Source organism: Ranitomeya imitator, chromosome 5 (genome assembly GCF_032444005.1).
Source record: "Ranitomeya imitator isolate aRanImi1 chromosome 5, aRanImi1.pri, whole genome shotgun sequence".
Taxonomy (NCBI): Eukaryota; Metazoa; Chordata; class Amphibia; order Anura; family Dendrobatidae; genus Ranitomeya; species Ranitomeya imitator.
In genome coordinates, this window is record NC_091286.1 from 297,161,893 (window position 1) to 297,180,680 (window position 18,788).

At 43.4% G+C, this 18,788-nt stretch overlaps 1 protein-coding gene across 2 annotated transcripts in view; it reads left to right on the forward strand.

The window, feature by feature from the left end:
• Positions 1 to 18,788, forward strand: part of BEND3 (BEN domain containing 3) — a 46,210-nt gene that overhangs the window by 18,814 nt on the left and 8,608 nt on the right. Inside the window, exons 2-3 of one of the 2 annotated variants that reach the window (XM_069726277.1) lie at positions 6,074 to 6,130; positions 14,051 to 14,178. In XM_069726277.1, the coding sequence (XP_069582378.1) occupies positions 6,091 to 6,130; positions 14,051 to 14,178 (168 nt within the window). In that variant the 5' untranslated portion in view covers positions 6,074 to 6,090. Of the gene's footprint in view, positions 1 to 6,073; positions 6,131 to 13,984; positions 14,179 to 18,788 lie in introns of both variants that reach the window. The other variant, XM_069726276.1, reaches the window with a different exon arrangement.

Consider the following 18,788-nt stretch of genomic DNA (forward strand, 5'->3'; position numbering starts at 1 on the left):
GGTAGGATTCAACATTTTCAGTTCAGGGCACTCCCCTTCGGAATAACTTCTGCTCCTAGAGTGTTCACTAAAATAATCGCTGAAGTCATGGCACACTTAAGAGAATCAAACGTCCTTATAATTCCTTACTTGGATGATTTCCTCATTGTAGGGAACTCGATAGATCACTGTCTGTCACAATGGGAGGTTACTAAAGCCAAGCTAGAACACCTGGGTTGGATCATAAACTTCGAAAAATCTAAGTTACAGCCCCTAAATATTCAAAAGTTCCTGGGTCTAATGTTGGATTCAGTGACACAACAGTGTCTCCTCCCCATAGAAAAAATAGATCTAATTCAAATTTATGTGTTAAATGCAATTAATACACCTTCCATGACACTTAGGCAAGCAATGTCCCTACTTGGGTCACTCACATCTTGCATTCCAGCAGTTAAGTGGGCTCAGTTCCACACCAGATCCCTACAAAGAGAAGTCTTGTTCCATGACAGAGCCTTGGGAGGCGCGTTAAATGGGAAAATAACGTTAGAGCCAACCACGCTAGATTCCCTTAGGTGGTGGTCAGATAAAAAGAATTTATCAGCAGGGGTTCCCTGGATAGTAAATGTGTCCCGGGTGATAACCACGGATGCCAGCTCTTCAGGGTGGGGAGCCTACATGGGGGACATGGTGGTCCAGGGACAATGGGAACCCTTCACAACATTCTCATCCAACCAGAGGGAGTTGTTGGCGGTTGAATTGGCTGTTAAAAAATTCCTCATATATCTGCAGGGCCAGCACGTCAGAATTCTGTCGGACAACAGAGTTGCAGTCGCTTACATAAACCGGCAAGGGGGAACTCGTTCCGAGACATTGATGCAAATCACGGATCGATTGTTCCAGATGGCAGAGCTCAATTTTCTATCTTTGACGGCTCTCCACATCAAAGGAAAGGAAAATGTGGCAGCAGATTTCCTCAGCCGAAACATGTTAAGGCAAGGAGAGTGGTCTCTCAACGAAGACATTTTCAATCTGATCGTCTGCAGATGGGGTCAACCAGTGGTAGACCTGTTCGCCACCAGAAACAACAGAAAAGTAAAACTTTTTTGCTCGCTAAATCCCAGGGAAAATCCCTTGGCGGTGGACGCGTTTCTGATAAAATGGGATTTTCCACTGGCCTATGCTTTCCCACCACTGAACCTGATACCTCTAGTGGTGAGGAAAATCAGGGAGGATCGAGCGAAAGTCATCCTTATCGCCCCCTTTTGGCCCAGAAGAACCTGGTTTGCCTGGCTCAAGACAATGTCTGTATCGGTTCCCTGGGTACTACCAGAGATCCTGAACCTGCTTTCTCAGGGACCGATCTCCCATCCACAAGTGGCAGCACTCCATTTAACGGCGTGGGGTTTGAACGGTCACTATTAGTGGGGAAAGGCTTCTCTCCAAATTTAGTCGAGACACTCCTAAAGAGTAGAAAGCAAGTAACTACAAAAATCTACTCTAGAACTTGGAGGAAGTTCTTGTCTTGTTCAAGATTTGACATCCAAGACGGGATACCAATACAACAAATCTTAGAGTTCCTACAGAGGGGTTTCGAGTTAAAACTCTCTACTAGTACCCTTAGAGTACAGGTCTCAGCTCTGGGTGCCCTGTTTTCATGCAATATAGCAAACAATTATTGGATAGCGAGGTTTATGAAGGCAGTTAGTAGATCTAGACCGGTATATAAGGATAGGACAGTTCCATGGGATTTAAATTTAGTTCTGTCCTCTCTAACAAAACCCCCCTTTGAACCTCTGCAAGAGGCCTCAATCAAAATGTTGACACTTAAGACCGCCTTCCTGATTGCCATAACCTCAGCTCGCAGGATAGGGGATATCCAGGCGCTTTCCAGAGCTCCTCCATACACAGAAATCTTATCAGACAGAGTAGTCCTTAGACCAGACCCGGCATATCTGCCGAAGGTAGCGTCACGTTTCCATAGATCACAGGAGATAGTTTTGCCATCCTTTATTCCTAAGCCCTCTAATCCTAAAGAGCAGGAGCTTCATACGTTAGACGTTAGGAGATCTCTCCTTCAGTATATCTCAGCTACTGATAATTGGAAGAAAGATGGAGCACTGTTTCTTTCATTCCAAGGTCCAAGGAAAGGATTTAGAGTGTCAAAATATTCACTAGCCAAATGGATTAGGGAAACTATATCTCTAGCTTATACAGCAGGTGGGGGGCCAGCTCCGCAGAATCTAAAGGCACATTCCACCCGGGCCATGGCGTCATCCTGGGCAGAGAGATCTGGAGTGTCAGTGGAGCAAATATGTAAGGCGGCCACTTGGTCATCTCCTTCCACTTTCTTTAAACACTATCGGTTGGATTTGGGGTCCTCCTCTGATCTCTCCTTTGGGTTAAGGGTGCTGCAGACTATAGTCCCTCCCTAAGGTAGCTTACATCTCTGTAAATCTCTCGTAGTGCTGTCATGGGAGTCCGAATAAAGCATTAAGCTACTTACTGGTAGCGGCATTTTTCGGAGGCCCATGACAGCACCCTTAGTTCCCTCCCTATTCACGTGGGGGTAGCACTTCCTGATATGTAAATAGTGTAGTATGTAAATCTCACATATGGTGTCTGGTTACAATATAGTAGATTTTTTGGTTTCCAAATGTATATAATGTATATAATGTATGTTTGTGTACCACTAACCGCGGTAGTCCTCTCAGGCTCTGAAATACAACTGATGCATGGGAGAGGTGCCGCCCTTTTGTATCTGTAGGTTTCCTGTTCCTTAAGGGCGGATCCCCTCTCTCCCGTAGTGCTGTCATGGGCCTCCGAAAAATGCCGCTACCAGTAAGTAGCTTAATGCTTTCAGTGTGTGACGGCTGCCAATCATGAAAATCCGCTAAAAAACCCGCTATAAAAGTAAATCAAACCCCCCCCTTCATCGCCCCCTTAGTTAGGGAAAAATAAATACATTTTTTTATTTCCATTTTCCCATTAGGGTTAGGGTTAGGGTTGGGGCTAGGGTTAGGGCTAGGGTTAAGGCTGCTGTTAGGGTTAAGGCTACAGTTAGGGTTGGGGCTAAAGTTAGGGTTAGGGTTTGGATTACATTTGCGGTTGGGATTAGGGTTAGGGGTGTGTCTGGGTTAGAGGTGTGGTTAGGGTTACCGTTGGGATTAGGGTTAGGGGTGTGTTTGGATTAGGGTTTCAGTTATAATTGGAGGGTTTCCACTGTTTAGGCACATCAGGGGCTCTCCAAACGCGACATGGCGTCCGATCTCAATTCCAGCCAATTCTGCATTGAAAAAGTAAAACAGTGCTCCTTCCCTTCCGAGCTCTCCCGTGTGCCCAAACAGGGGTTTACCCCAACATATGGGGTATCAGCGTACTCAGGACAAATTGGACAACAACTTTTGGGGTCCAATTTCTCCTGTTACCCTTGGGAAAATACAAAACTGGGGGCTAAAAAATAATTTTTGTGGGAAAAAATTTTTGTTTTATTTTTACGGCTCTGCATTATAAACTTCTGTGAAGCTCTTGGTGGGTCAAAGTGCTCACCACACCTCTAGATAAGTTCCTTAGGGGGTCTACTTTCCAAAATGGTGTCACTTGTGGGGGGTTTCAATGTTTAGGCACATCAGGGGCTCTCCAAACGCAACATGGTGTCCCATCTCGATTCCAGTCAATTTTGCATTGAAAAGTCAAATGGCGCTCCTTCGCTTCCAAGCTCTGTCATGCGCCCAAACAGTGGTTTACATCCATTTATGGGGTATCGGCGTACTCAGGACAAATTGTAAAACAAGGTTTGGGGTCCATTTTCTCCTGTAACCCTTGGTAAAATAAAACAAATTGGAGCTGAAGTAAATTTTTTGTGAAAAAAAGTTAAATGTTAATTTTTATTTGAACATTCCAAAAATTCCTGTGAAACACCTGAAGGGTTAATAAACTTCTTGAATGTGGTTTTGAGAACCTTGGGGGGTGCAGTTTTTAGAATGGTGTCCCACTTGGGTATTTTCTATCATATAGACCCCTCAAAATGACTTCAAATGAGATGTGGTCCCTAAAATAAAATGGTGTTGTAAAAATGAGAAATTGCTGGTCAACTTTTAACCCTTATAACTCGCTAACAAAAAAAAATGTTGGTTCCAAAATTGTGCTGATGTAAAGTAGACATGTGGGAAATGTTACTTATTAAGTATTTTGTGTTACATATCTCTGTGATTTAATTGCATAAAAATTCATAGTTGGAAAATTGCGAAATTTTCAACATTTTCGCCACATTTCCGTTTTTTTCACAAATAAATGCAGGTAATATCAAAGAAATTTTACCACTATCATGAAGTACAATATGTCACGAGAAAACAATGTCTGAATCACTGGGATCCGTTGAAGCGTTCCAGAGTTATAACCTCATAAAGGGACAGTGGTCAGAATTGTAAAAATTGGCCCGGTCCATAACGTGCAAACCACCCTTGGGGGTAAAGAGGTTAATGAGAAAAAGATGAATTTTGCTTCATTGCAGCCATTTGGTAAATTTAAAAAAGTTTGAAAAATTTAAAGGGGTCTGAATACTTTCCATACCCATTGTATAATCCCTTTAACGGGCCTGGCTTATATCTGGCTAGAAACCAGCCTCTGTAGCATGGGAAGTTAAACCAGGAAATAGACGAGTGGATTGAGATAAAAGAGCAGCCCAAGGTTGAATTATATATTTAATCGCCTTAAAGTGAACCTGTCAGCAGGATTTTGCCAAGTAACCTACAGACACTGTCAGGTTGGTAGTGTTAAACTGATTAAAATGATATATGGGGTGAATAAATCGTTTTGTGGTTCTTGTTTAATAAGTGAGAAGTTTGCAGTTAATTATATGCTTGTGCTCTGGGGCGGGACTGTAGGCAGAGTCTTATCTTCCTCCTCTAAGCCAGAGAAACCAAGGCGAGACCTGCCCACAGACTGCCCCGAAGCACAGTGTTATCTTCCTCCTTTAAGACAGACTGCCCCGAAGCACAAACGAAGTCTGTCTTTATGATGAGGAACATGTTTGTGCTTTTGGGCGGCCTGTGGGCAGGTTTCGCATTGGTTTTTCTTGCTTGGAGCAGGAAGATAAGACTCTGTCTACAGTTCCGCCCCGGAGCACCAGCATATCTTTAGCTGCAAACTTCTCACTGAGATGAAAATCTGCTTCTCGTGGAGTACTTTGAAAGTGTTTGTGCCAAGTTGGCCAACATTCCACAGGTCAAGATGGCAGAACTCATTGATTTCATGCCTGACCAGGTTAAGGCTTTGAAGAAAGCAAGTGGTGGGACAACAGCGTTTAATATGCATATTTGGAATTTGTATCAAGCGAAAACTGTGAAATAAAACACCATCTCTGACTCCCTCAATAAGTATACTATGTCTTGACATATACTTTTTTTTTCTTACTGCATGGCATAAAATTCTATTGAATTGACCTCATGAAAGCTTGCGTAGCCTAACACGATTAAAGAAAAGTTAAGTTTTCCCCTTTGTTTAAATAAAAAAAAGTCATCCCCAAACTATTCCAGTTACGTAAAATAACAAAATTAGGTTGTGTCTACCCTTCCAGGGTGCAGCTCTAACTCTCCACCATATCCCGTCTCCGTGTTTTTTCTGCAGCATTGACATGAAGATGACTGTGCACATCATAGCTACTGAAATGAAAAAAATGCCTTTTTTTATGTTAAAAAAAAAAATGGCCAACTTTGTTTCTGGTACAGAGTCTATTTACGCTTGTTCAGACTCAGCATTTTTGTTGCAATTTTTTTTTAAGTCAAAACTGCTCTCTTTGCTGTAAAAATACTGCTAACAAAATGCAGGGTTTGCTGCATTTTTGTTGTGCTTTTGGCTAGTTTTTGGATACCGATTTTACATGTATGATTTACCTACTGTACAATAAATTTTGTTCTATTCCCCAAAATGTAGCAAAAACACAGCAAAATCTTTATTAGCTTTCTATTAGTGAAAACACGATGCAAAAGCTGTAAAAATGAACATATCTTTTAAAGGGTTTTATTAAAAAGTATTACCTAGCTACAGTAATTTACACTCTACCACGCCATTAATATTTTTTTTATTTTTTATGCAGGAAAAGTAAAAAAGAAAATGAGTTCAGTTGAATTCCGAGACGAAGATGAATCTGAAGGTTTGTCCTTTTTTGTCTCGTTGCCTTGCTGTGGATAACAAAGTCTTTTTTTTTTTTAAAGTTGGTTTATGACTTGAAGCTGACACTCGGTTTCTTGAGAAGACAAAATTGAGCTGTGCAGTATACATTTGGGCAAAATACATTATGGCCTTGGATAAATCTTCTTGAGGTTCAGTGTTGTATTTTTCTCATAGTACAGTTGCAATTAAAAGGGGTTTTTAAGCTAGATAGAAAGTTGTTTCAGTGTATTTGAAAATGATTATAACTAGGGATGAGCGAATAACTTCGGATAACTCCTTATCCGACTAGTTATAGCGCATACCGAATAGCTGTATCGGGAACCCAGATACCTGGAGCGCTCCCGATAGTCAGCTGTTTGGCGCCGCAGCTGCATGTGTCACAATGTGTGACAGTCACAAAACATGTATGGAGAGCCTGTTTGTTGGACTCTCCGTGCATGTGTTGTGACTGACACACAGTCGCGACACATGCAGCTGCAGCGCCGAACAGCTGACTATCGGGAGCGCTCCAGTTATCCGGGTTCCCAATGCAGCTATTCGGTAAGCGCTATAGCTATTCGGATAAGGAGTTATATGAAGCTATTCGCTCATTCCTAATTATAACCTCTATTACCAGACCTAATTTGGCTTCAATGTCCACACTTTTCTTTTCTTTTTGTTTTTTTACATTCCAGGAGCATTTTTTTTGTAGCTGACAACTTTTTTTTTTTTGCGGGTTGAGGTGTACCTGTTAGTGGAAACATGGAAACATTTTGGCCTATATACAACCTAACACCTTACTTTTACTAACTCTTTTTGGGGAGAAATTGTAAAAAAAACACCTATTCTGTAATTGTTTTTTGACATTTTATTTTAAATACTATGCTATTCACATGCCGCACAACTAAAGTATTAACTTTGTTTTTTTTGTGTCAGCATAATTACCAATATCAAATTTATGCTGTTTTTTTTATTACTTTTCTACAATAAATACTGTTTAAAAAAAAAAGTTTTGTATCCTCTTCTGAGAGTAAGGCTATGTGCACGCAGTTCGTTTTTGATGCGTTTTCTCCGTGTGGAAATGGGCCAAGAACATTATGGAATCCTTATGCAAGCTTATTCAATGACAATCCTGAAGTGTTGTGCACATGATCAGTAAATTTCCATGCGTATTTGCAGTGTTTTTTTGTTTGTTTGTTTTTTCTGTAGCAGGTTTCTGCACCCATTGACTTCAATTGAGTCAGTCAAATTTGCAGCAAAAACGCAGGTATAAAAATGTTTGCGGATTTGCTAAGTATTTGTTTTGCATTTTACTGTCTTCCTATGGTGTTTCCCACGCTGTCATCTGTGTGACAGCGTGGGAAACACCGGCGCGGTGGTTCTTATCGGCGGTAATGCAACCGCCGGTAAGACCGTAGGTCAGCGCTGCGGGATCATGCTGGCAGATGTCAGCGTTACCCCGTAGCTGTGACCTGCAGGCGTGGGTCGATGAGACTACTGCTCCCATCAGGCTACTTCTGCTATCACTGATAACATTGACAGCAGGTGCCACTGATGGGAGACGTAGTCTCATCTGCCGGCGCCTGTGCTCACGGTTTTAAAAAAAAAAAGTAAAATTACATACAAATTCAAATAACAATAAATTATACTCACCTTTACGCTCAATCCCCGTTGCCATCGTCTCCTAGAAATAATGTAAAATAATAAACCAACATACACTCACCTGTCTGCCGTAGTCAACGTAATCCCGAGTGTCCCACGCGATCTCACATGTAGAACAGTCACATCGGGAGATGTGACTGCTCTACCCGGCCGCCGGCTATACGCGGACAGGAGGTAAGTGCTCCCGCAGTGTATCACTGAGCTGCCGTGAGAGTTCACTGGAGTTCATCAGCTCCGGTGCTCTCACGGCACCGCTGCGTGAGAACTTTCCCACACAGCAATGGTGCCATAAAGGAGATTACCGGAGCTGATAAACTCTGGTGAACTCTCTCACGGCTTCTAAGTGATACACTTACAGGAGGTAATCGCTCCCACAGTGTACCGCTGGCTTTCTTTGAGAGCAGTCACATCAGTGACTGCTCTCAAAGTGATCAGAATCATTGTGGGACATTATGGATTACCTCCGCAGACAGGTGAGGAATATTGTGGTTTATTTTATTTTTGTTGCAGGAGACTTTGGCTTCTTTGGATCAGGCGTTCGGTAAGTATGGTTTAATTAAGATTATTAATGGAGTCTGTGTCATTATTTAAAGGACTTGATTCTGGGTGTCCGTGTTTTTATACAATATCACTATGTGGTTACTAATGGATAGGTGTTTTATAGATGCTTCTCCATTACTAACCTGTGGGCTTGATGGCACCTGACAATACAAAGGTGACACCAACCCCACAAATCTGAGCCCCACTTGCCACAGCTACAGGGCAAGTGGGAAGAGTGAGGCTAAGCACCAGATTGGGTGCATCTTTTAAATGCGCCTTTTCTGGGGTGGTTGAGCTGATGCTTTTTAGTCTAGGAGGGGCCAATATCCATGGCCCCTTCCTAGGCTGTTAATATCAGCCCGCAGCTATCTGCCTAGCCTTTGCTGGTTAGATTTTATAGGGGGAACCTATGTCAATTTTTTTCTGGGGTCCTCTGTAAACTAGCTAGTAAAGGCTAAGCAAACAGCCTGGGAACCTTTATGGCTATTGGCTCCTTCCCAGAATATTAACATCAGCCCTCAGCTGTCTACTTTCCCTCTGCTAGTTATTAAAATTATGCGGGAGCCCACACAATTTTTTTTTCATTTTTTTTCTTTAAAATTGAGTGTTGCTGTCTGGTTACAGCCTATGTATGTTCCTTCTGGTGACAATGTGTGTGTTTGTGTTTACCGATGACTTAAGGCCCCTTCACACTTAGCGACGCTGCAGCGATACCGACAACGATCCGGATCGCTGCAGCGTCGCTGTTTGGTCGCTGGAGAGCTGTCACACAGACCGCTCTCCAGCGACCAACGATGCCGGTAACCAGGGTAAACATCGGGTAACTAAGCGCAGGGCCGCGCTTAGTAACCCGATGTTTACCCTGGTTACCATGCTAAAAGTAAAAAAACAAACACTAGATACTTACCTACAGCCGTCTGTCCTCCAGCGCTGCGCTCTGCTTCTCTGCTCTCCTCCTGTACTGTCTGTGAGCCGGAAAGCAGAGCGGTGACGTCACCGCTCTGCTTTCCGGCTCACAGCCAGTACAGGAGGAGAGCAGAGCACAGCGCCGGGGGACAGACAGCGGTAGGTAAGTATCTAGTGTTTGTTTTTTTTTACTTTTAGCATGGTAACCAGGGTAAACATCGGGTTACTAAGCGCGGCCCTGCGCTTAGTTACCCGATGTTTACCCTGGTTACCAGTGAAGACATCGCTGGATCGGTGTCACACACGCCGATCCAGCGATGTCAGCAGGAGTCCAGCGACGAAATAAAGTTCTGGACTTTATTCAGCGACCAACGATCTCCCAGCAGGGGCCTGATCGTTGGTCGCTGTCACACATAACGATTTCATTAACGATATCGTTGCTACGTCACAAATAGCAACGATATCGTTAACAATATCGTTATGTGTGAAGGTACCTTTAGTGATGAAGGTGTCCGGCTGACACCTTTTCATTACTAATCCTAGAGCTAGGTGTCAATGACAGGTGTTGACAACAAGCCCTACTACTGCATCAGCATGAAAAAGGTGTTGAACCCAGAAATTACATCACAACTTTTTTTTAAATATCTTTATTTAGGTCAAAAAAGCAATCGTTATTGTACAAAACGCATACAAAAACGCAGCAAAAACACACGTTTTTTCCGCAGCATTTTCCCTGCCAAGATATGCAGAAACCTTGCAGAAATTTCTGCAAGCAAATACTTACAGTGCGCGCATAGCCTAACAAGTTCAACATTTTTCCAGCAACTATATGAGGGTTTTTTTATGTCACAATATGTAGTTTTGATTGGTCCAATTTTGGGGTAATTATGCATTTTTTATAACCTTTTTTTTTACCTTTTCTTACACAGGAACGGTCAGAAAATCATTAATTCTAGGGTTTTTTGCATTTATCATACACTACTTACCATTTAGAATAATTAACATGCCACTTCTCTCTTTAGGTCAGTGGTCCCCAACTCCAGGGCTCGAGGGCCGCCAACAGTGCTGGTTTTCAGGATTTCATTAGTATTGCACAGGGGTTGGAATCATCACCTGTGCAGATGATCACATTACCACCAATGCAATACTAAAGAAATCCTGAAAACCTGCACTGTTGGCGGCCCTCGAGGCCTGGAGTTGGGGACCCCTGCTTTAGGTCGTCAATACGATAATGAGAAAAACAAACTGAATTATGGTTTTTTAATGTTTTAATAATTTTGCTATAAAAAATAAGCCTTTCTGAGAACCACAAATGTTGTAGTTTTTCTGTAGACTGATTTGTGTTAAAGGCTTACTTTTGTGAGACAAGTTGCTGCTTTCACTGTTACTATTTTTGGGGTACTTCTGACTGACTGCAATTCTTACCGTATATACTCGAGTATAAGCCGACCCGAGTATAAGCCGAAGCCCCTAATTTTGCCACAAAAAACTGGGAAAACCTATTGACTCGAGTATAAGCCTAGGGTGGAAATGCAACATTTACCGGTGAATTTCAAAAATAAAAATAGATCATTATTTCCCCATAGCTGTGCCATATAGTGCTCTGCACCGTTCATTATTTCCCCATAGCTCTGCCATATAGTGCTCTGCACCGTTCATATTGCCCCATATCTGTGCCCTGTATGCTCTGCACCGTTCATACTGCCCCCATATCTGTGCCCCATATAGTGCTCTGCACCGTTCATACTGCCCCCATATCTGTGCCCCATATAGTGCTCTGCACCGTTCATACTGCCCCATATAGTGCTCTGCACCGTTCATACAGCCCCCATATCTGTGCCCCATATATGCTCTGCACCGTTCATACTGCCCCATATATGCTCTGCACCGTTCATACTGCCCCCATATCTGTGCCCCATACAGTGCTCTGCACCGTTCATACTGCCCCATATATGCTCTGCACCGTTCATACTGCCCCCATAGATGCTCTGCACCGTTCATACTGCCCCCATATCTGTGCCCCATACAGTGCTCTGCACCGTTCATACTGCCCCCATAGATGCTCTGCACCGTTCATACTGCCCCCATAGATGCTCTGCACCGTTCATACTGCCCCCATAGATGCTCTGCACCGTTCATACTGCCCCCATAGATGCTCTGCACCGTTCATACTGCCCCCATAGATGCTCTGCACCGTTCATACTGCCCCCATAGATGCTCTGCACCGTTCATACTGCCCCCATAGATGCTCTGCACCGTTCATACTGCCCCCATAGATGCTCCACATAAATCTGTGCCGCTACTGCAATAAAAAAAAAAAAAAAATGCCATACTCACCTCTCTTGATTGCAGCTCCCGGCGTCTCGTTCCGGCGTCCGGTCCCGGCGTCTCTCTGCTCTGACTGATCAGGCAGAGGGCGCCGCGCACACTATATGCGTCATCGCGCCCTCTGACCTGAACAGTCAGAGCGGAGCAACGCCGGGAAGACGGAGCGGCGCCCGGCGGCTGGAACGGGGACAGGTAAATATGACATACTTACCTGGTCCTGACGTCCGGCTCCCTCTGCCTGTCCCACGGTCTTCTGTGCTGCAGCTTCTTTCTCTATCAGCGGTCACCGTTACTGCTGATTAGAGAAATGAATAGGCGGCTCCACCCCTATGGGAGGTGGAGCCGCCTATTCATTTCTCTAATGAGCGGTCCCACGTGACCGCTGAAGAGGGGAAGAACTGCAGCACCGAAGACCGTGGGACGGCAGGGACAGCGCCAGGATCGCCAGGACTAGGTAAGTATACCTCAGCGCCCTCTCCCCCTCACCCGCCGACCCTGCCACCCACCTTGACTCGAGTATAAGCCGAGAGGGGCACTTTCAGCCCAAAAATTTGGGCTGAAAATCTCGGCTTATACTCTAGTATATACGGTACATTATTAATGTTTGCATTCCTTGTGCAGGATAACTAATTTTTAATGTTTTATAGTTTGAGTTGATACAATTACAGTGATATCCAATTTATAACTTTTTCTATGTTTCACCACATTTGTACATTAATATCACTTAAAAATATTTTTTTTTATTTTATTTGGTGTCATAACGTTCTAATTTTTCATAACGCTGTTTTATAAGGCTTATTATTCTTGAGTAATTAACTGTTTTTATTGGTACTATTTTGAGATACATATGACGTTTAGATTTTTTTTAATTTAATTTTATGTGAGGATAAGTGAACAAAAATAACTATTGTAGTCTTTTGTAGCTTGAACATGCCATCCTTTTGATTGCATTAGAAATACACTACACTACTTTTATGGTGTAGAGCATTATTGTGTTAGTGTTATACTAAAGGTACCGTTACACTAAACGACTTACCAACGATCACGACCAGCGATACGACCTGGCCGTGATCGTTGGTAAGTCGTTGTGTGGTCGCTGGGGAGCTGTCGCACAGACAGCTCTCTCCAGCGACCAACAATCAGGGGAACGACTTCGGCATCGTTGAAACTGTCTTCAACGATGCCGAAGTCCCCGGGTAACCAGGGTAAACATCGGGTTACTAAGTGCAGGGCCGCGCTTAGTAACCCGATATTTACCCTGGTTACCATTGTAAAAGTTAAAAAAAAAAAAAAAAAAAACAGTACATACATTCCGATGTCTGTCACGTCCCCCGCTGTCAGCTTCCCGCACTGACTGTGTCAGCGCCGGCCGTAAAGCAGAGCACAGCGGTGACGTCACCGCTGTGCTCTGCTTTACGGCCGGCGCTGACAGTCAGTGCAGGGAAGCTGACAGCGGGGGACGTGACAGACATCGGACTGTGAGTATGTAGTGGAGGAGCCCTAAAAGGCAGGCTGGTAGGCTTTGACCTATACTAGACATAAAAGCCATTGTAAAGCCTCAAGTTGCCATAGGAATCACCAGCGCCCTGCGATTGTCCTGCGGGAAGCTAATGAAGTGACAGAGGGGAGCGCTCTCGATCACTAATGACTATGGCATGTAAATTTTTATTGAGCATCTGCAAACACTGACCGCACTCAATTTCCTCTTCCATATCTTTGCTGTTAAGGAAAATTTAACTCTGGTTGGTCATTGGATCACAATCCTGAGGTGAAGATTCTGTGGCTTTACATGTCCTAATGTAAAGCGACTCATTCATTGTGATGTAAAAAAGCCAGTAGGGTGATGGAATGAGGTTAAACACCACACCAATTCACGGTTCATTCCAGCACAAAAAGGGAGTACTATTGACACTACTGACATGTTTGAGTGGTGCTGGCTAATAAGGCTTTTAAGATTCAATAATGGCGAATAACCGTTTTCTTCGCCATTACAGTTAATGCAGAGACATTAGCTAGCTTACTAAACTGAGGCAACTTTCTTCAAACATGTTACTATTCATGTGCCAACACAGAGGAGAAGCTCCCTTTTTTTGTTATAATGATCCAGTATGTGAAGTTTTCTGGACTATGGAACTTCTCTGACATTGAAACAATGGGGCAGCTATTATCATGAAAGTGTATTAATAGGTGCAGTCAATTAAAAAAAATACTTTTATCTGATTTGGATATTACATTTAAAACTTCCTTTGAAGCCATTTTAAATATAAAATCCAACCAACTCCATTGTTTTCTAAATCACCTTACTCGGTGCAGGGAGGGAAGACTGTTGGTAATTTTGGCCAGCATCTACTGTTACCTGCATTCTATATCTTGGTAATAATATTACATTTTTGATATTAATGTTTTCTGAACTTTCCAGTCAAAATTGTGAAGGTGGAATTACCATGTGAAGAGGATCAACTGGTTTGTTCCCGTTCCATTTCAGTACGCAAGTTAATTCCAGAATCTACGGTCAACTGTCAGTCCAGTAAAAGGAAACAAGCCCTTAATACGTATGAAACTTCAAGCAACGATGCTGAAATTATTGTAAAGAAAAGAAGACTTGTCCCAGAGGTGATTAAAGATAATTTTTAGTTTCCAAGCAAATCTTGTTTAAATGGGGTTGTCCCCATTCAGAAAACTTTGGGCTTTAACCCCTTTCTGACATATGATGTACTATCCCGTCGAGGTGGGGTGGGCCCGTATGCCCACCGACGGGATTTTACGTCATACGCGATCGGCCGCGCTCATGGGGGGAGCGCGGCCGATCGCGGCCGGGTGTCAGCTGCATATCGCAGCTGACATCCTGCACATTAACCCCCGGCACACCACGATCAAACATGATCGCGGTGTGCCGGCGGTACAGGGAAGCATCGCGCAGGGAGGGGGCTCCCTGCGGGCTTCCCTGAGACCCCCGCAGCAACGCGATGTGATCGTTGAGATTAGTGCAGTTACGTCGAATCCTGGTAAATTGTCCCTTTGGGATGTTCGTGAGCCACACAGGAAGGTGGCAGCTGCTAGTGTGAATAAAGCTATTCAAATCCACTTCCTTCCGGTAACATTTTGTGCGAAGGTGGCCTTCTTCCACGAAGATGGTCAGATCCAGGAAATTGATGGTACTGCCACTTGCAGTGGGTGTAAACTCCAGGCCAAAGTTGTTGGTATTTAGGCCATGAAGGAATGAGTACAGGTCCACCCTGGAGCCCTCCCAAACAAGTATGACTTCATCTATAAATCGACGCCACAATACTACCCCCGTGCGTAGCTGGCCCTTATCATAGATGGCTGACTCCTCCCATTTGGCTACGTATAGGTTGGCAAACGCGTCCCCATTGCCGTGCCCCATTGTTGTAGGAAGAAACGGCCTTCAAACATAAAATAATTATGTTTGGCAATGAACATGATGCACTCCTGAATGTACTCAATTTGGGTTGTGGAATACGCGCCTAGTTTGTGGAAGAAATACCCAGACGCCTGGCACCCCATCTCCTGGTTGATGACAGTATACAAGGATTTAATATCCAAGGTTACTATGAGGTATTCGTGGTTCCACTTAATCGTTTCCAAAATCTCCAGAGCATGACCCGTATCCTTCAAATATGCCAGAATCAGGGCCATATATTTCTGCAAGTGGGTGTCCACGTATTTAGATAAATTTGCTGTGAGGCTCCCGATGCCCGAGATAATGTATTTATTTCCATTTTTTCATTAGGGTTAGGGCTAGGGTTAGGGATATTGCTAGGGTTAGGGTTGGGGCTAGGGTTAAGGCTACAGTTAGGGTTGGGGCTAAAGTTAGGGTTAGGGTTTGGATTACATTTATGGTTGGGATTAGGGTTAGGGGTGTGTCTGGGTTAGAGGTGTGGTTAGGGTTACCATTGGGATTAGGGTTAGGGGTGTGTTTGGATTAGGGTTTCAGTTATAATTGGGGGGGTTTCCACTGTTTAGGCACATCAGGGGCTCTCCAAAAGCGACATGTCGTCCGATCTCAATTCCAGCCAATTCTGCGTTGAAAAAGTAAAACAGTTCTCCTTCTCTTCCGAGCTCTCCCGTGTGCCCAAACAGGGGTTTGCCCCTACATATGGGGTATCAGCGTACTCAGGACAAATTGGACAACAACTTTTGGGGTCCAATTTCTCCTGTTACCCTTGGGAAAATACAAAACTGGGGGCTAAAAAATAATTTTTGTGGGAAAAAAAGGATTTTTTATTTTCACGGCTCTGCGTTATAAACTGTAGTGAAACACTTGGGGGTTCGAAGTTCTCACAACACATCTAGATAAGTTCCTTGGGGGGTCTAGTTTCCAATATGGGGTCACTTGTGGGGGATTCTACTGTTTAGGTACATCAGGGGCTCTGCAAATGCAACGTGACGCCTGCAGACCAATCCATCTAAGTCTGCATTCCAAATGGCGCTCCTTCCCTTCCGAGCCCTCCCATGCACCCAAACGGTGGTTCCCCCCCACTTATGGGGTATCAGCGTACTCAGGACAAATTGGACAACAACTTTTGGGGTCCAATTTCTCCTGTTACCCTCGGGAAAATACAAAACTGGGGGCTAAAAAATATTTTTTGTGGGAAAAAATTATTTGTTTTATTTTTACGCCTCTGCAATATAAACTTCTGTGAAGCCCTTGGTGGGTCAAAGTGCTCACCACACCTCTAGATAAGTTCCTTAGGGGGTCTACTTTCCAAAATGGTGTCACTTGTTGGGGGTTTCAATGTTTAGGCACATCAGTGGCTCTCCAAACGCAACATGGCGTCCCATCTCAATTCCTGTCAATTTTGCATTGAAAAGTCAAACGGCGCTCCTTCCCTTCCGAGCTCTCCCATGCGCCCAAACAGTGGTTTACCCCCACATATGGGGTATCAGCGTACTCAAGACAAATTGTACAACAACTTTTGGGGTCCATTTTCTCCTGTTACCCTTGGTAAAATAAAACAAATTGTAGCTGAAGTAATTTTTTTGTGAAAAAAAGTTAAATGTTCATTTTTATTTAAACATTCCAAAAATTCCTGTGAACACCTGAAGGGTTAATAAACTTCTTGAATGTGGTTTTGAGCACTTTGAGCGGTGCAGTTTTTAGAATGGTGTCACACTTGGGTATTTTCTATCATATAGACCCCTCAAAATGACTTCAAATGAGATGTGGTCCCTAAAAAAAATGGTGTTGTAAAAATGAGAAATTGATGGTCAACTTTTAACCCTTAACTCCCTAACAAAAAAAAAATTTTGGTTCCAAAATTGTGCTGATGTAAAGTAGACATGTTACTTATTAAGTATTTTGTGTGACATACAGTGGGGCAAAAAAGTATTTAGTCAGTCAGCAATAGTGCAAGTTCCACCACTTAAAAGGATGAGAGGCGTCTGTAATTTACATCATAGGTAGACCTCAACTATGGGAGACAAACTGAGAAAAAAAAATCCAGAAAATCACATTGTCTGTTTTTTTAACATTTTATTTGCATATTATGGTGGAAGATAAGTATTTGGTCAGAAACAAAATTTCATCTCAATACTTTGTAATATATCCTTTGTTGGCAATGACAGAGGTCAAACGTTTTCTGTAAGTCTTCACAAGGTTGCCACACACTGTTGTTGGTATGTTGGCCCATTCCTCCATGCAGATCTCCTCTAGAGCAGTGATGTTTTTGGCTTTTCGCTTGGCAACACGTACTTTCAACTCCCTCCAAAGGTTTTCTATAGGGTTGAGATCTGGAGACTGGCTAGGCCACTCCAGGACCTTGAAATGCTTCTTACGAAGCCACTCCTTTGTTGCCCTGGCGGTGTGCTTTGGATCATTGTCATGTTGAAAGACCCAGCCACGTTTCATCTTCAATGCCCTTGCTGATGGAAGGAGGTTTGCACTCAAAATCTCACGATACATGGCCCCATTCATTCTTTCATGTACCCGGATCAGTCGTCCTGGCCCCTTTGCAGAGAAACAGCCCCAAAGCATGATGTTTCCACCACCATGCTTTACAGTAGGTATGGTGTTTGATGTATGCAACTGAGTATTCTTTTTCCTCCAAACACGACAAGTTGTGTTTCTACCAAACAGTTCCAGTTTGGTTTCATCAGGCCATAGGACATTCTCCCAAAACTCCTCTGGATCATCCAAATGCTCTCTAGCAAACTTCAGTCGGGCCCGGACATGTACTGGCTTAAGCAGTGGGACACGTCTGGCACTGCAGGATCTGAGTCCATGGTGGCGTAGTGTGTTACTTATGGTAGGCCTTGTTACATTGGTCCCAGCTCTCTGCAGTTCATTCACTAGGTCCCCCCGCGTGGTTCTGGGATTTTTGCTCACCGTTCTTGTGATCATTCTGACCCCACGGGGTGGGATTTTGCGTGGAGCCCCAGATCGAGGGAGATTATCAGTGGTCTTGTATGTCTTCCATTTTCTAATTATTGCTCCCACTGTTGATTTCTTCACTCCAAGCTGGTTGGCTATTGCAGATTCAGTCTTCCCAGCCTGGTGCAGGGCTACAATTTTGTTTCTGGTGTCCTTTGACAGTTCTTTGGTCTTCACCATAGTGGAGTTTGGAGTCAGACTGTTTGAGGGTGTGCACAGGTGTCTTTTTATACTGATAACAAGTTTAAACAGGTGCTATTACTACAGGTAATGAGTGGAGGAAAGAGGAGACTCTTAAAGAAGAAGTTACAGGTCTGTGAGAGCCAGAAATCTTGATTGTTTGTTTCTGACCAAATACTTATTTTCCACCATAATATGCAAATAAAATGTTAAAAAAAACAGACAATGTGATTTTCTGGATTTTTTTTTCTCAGTTTGTCTCCCATAGTTGAGGTCTACCTATGATGTAAATTACAGACGCCTCTCATCTTTTTAAGTGGTGGAACTTGCACTATTGCTGACTGACTAAATACTTTTTTGTCCCACTGTATCTCTGTGATTTAATTGCATAAAAATTCAAAGTTGGAAAACTGCGAAAATTTTCGCCAAATTTCCGTTTTTTTTCACAAATAAACGCAGGTAATATCAAAGAAATTTTACCACTATCATGAAGAACAATATGTCACGAGAAAACAGTGTCAGAATCACTGCGATCCGTTGAAGCGTTCCAGAGTTATAACCTCATAAAGGGACAGTGGTCAGAATTGTAAAAATTGGCCTGGTCATTAACGTGCAAACCACCCTTGGGGGTAAAGGGGTTAAGTTGCAGCAG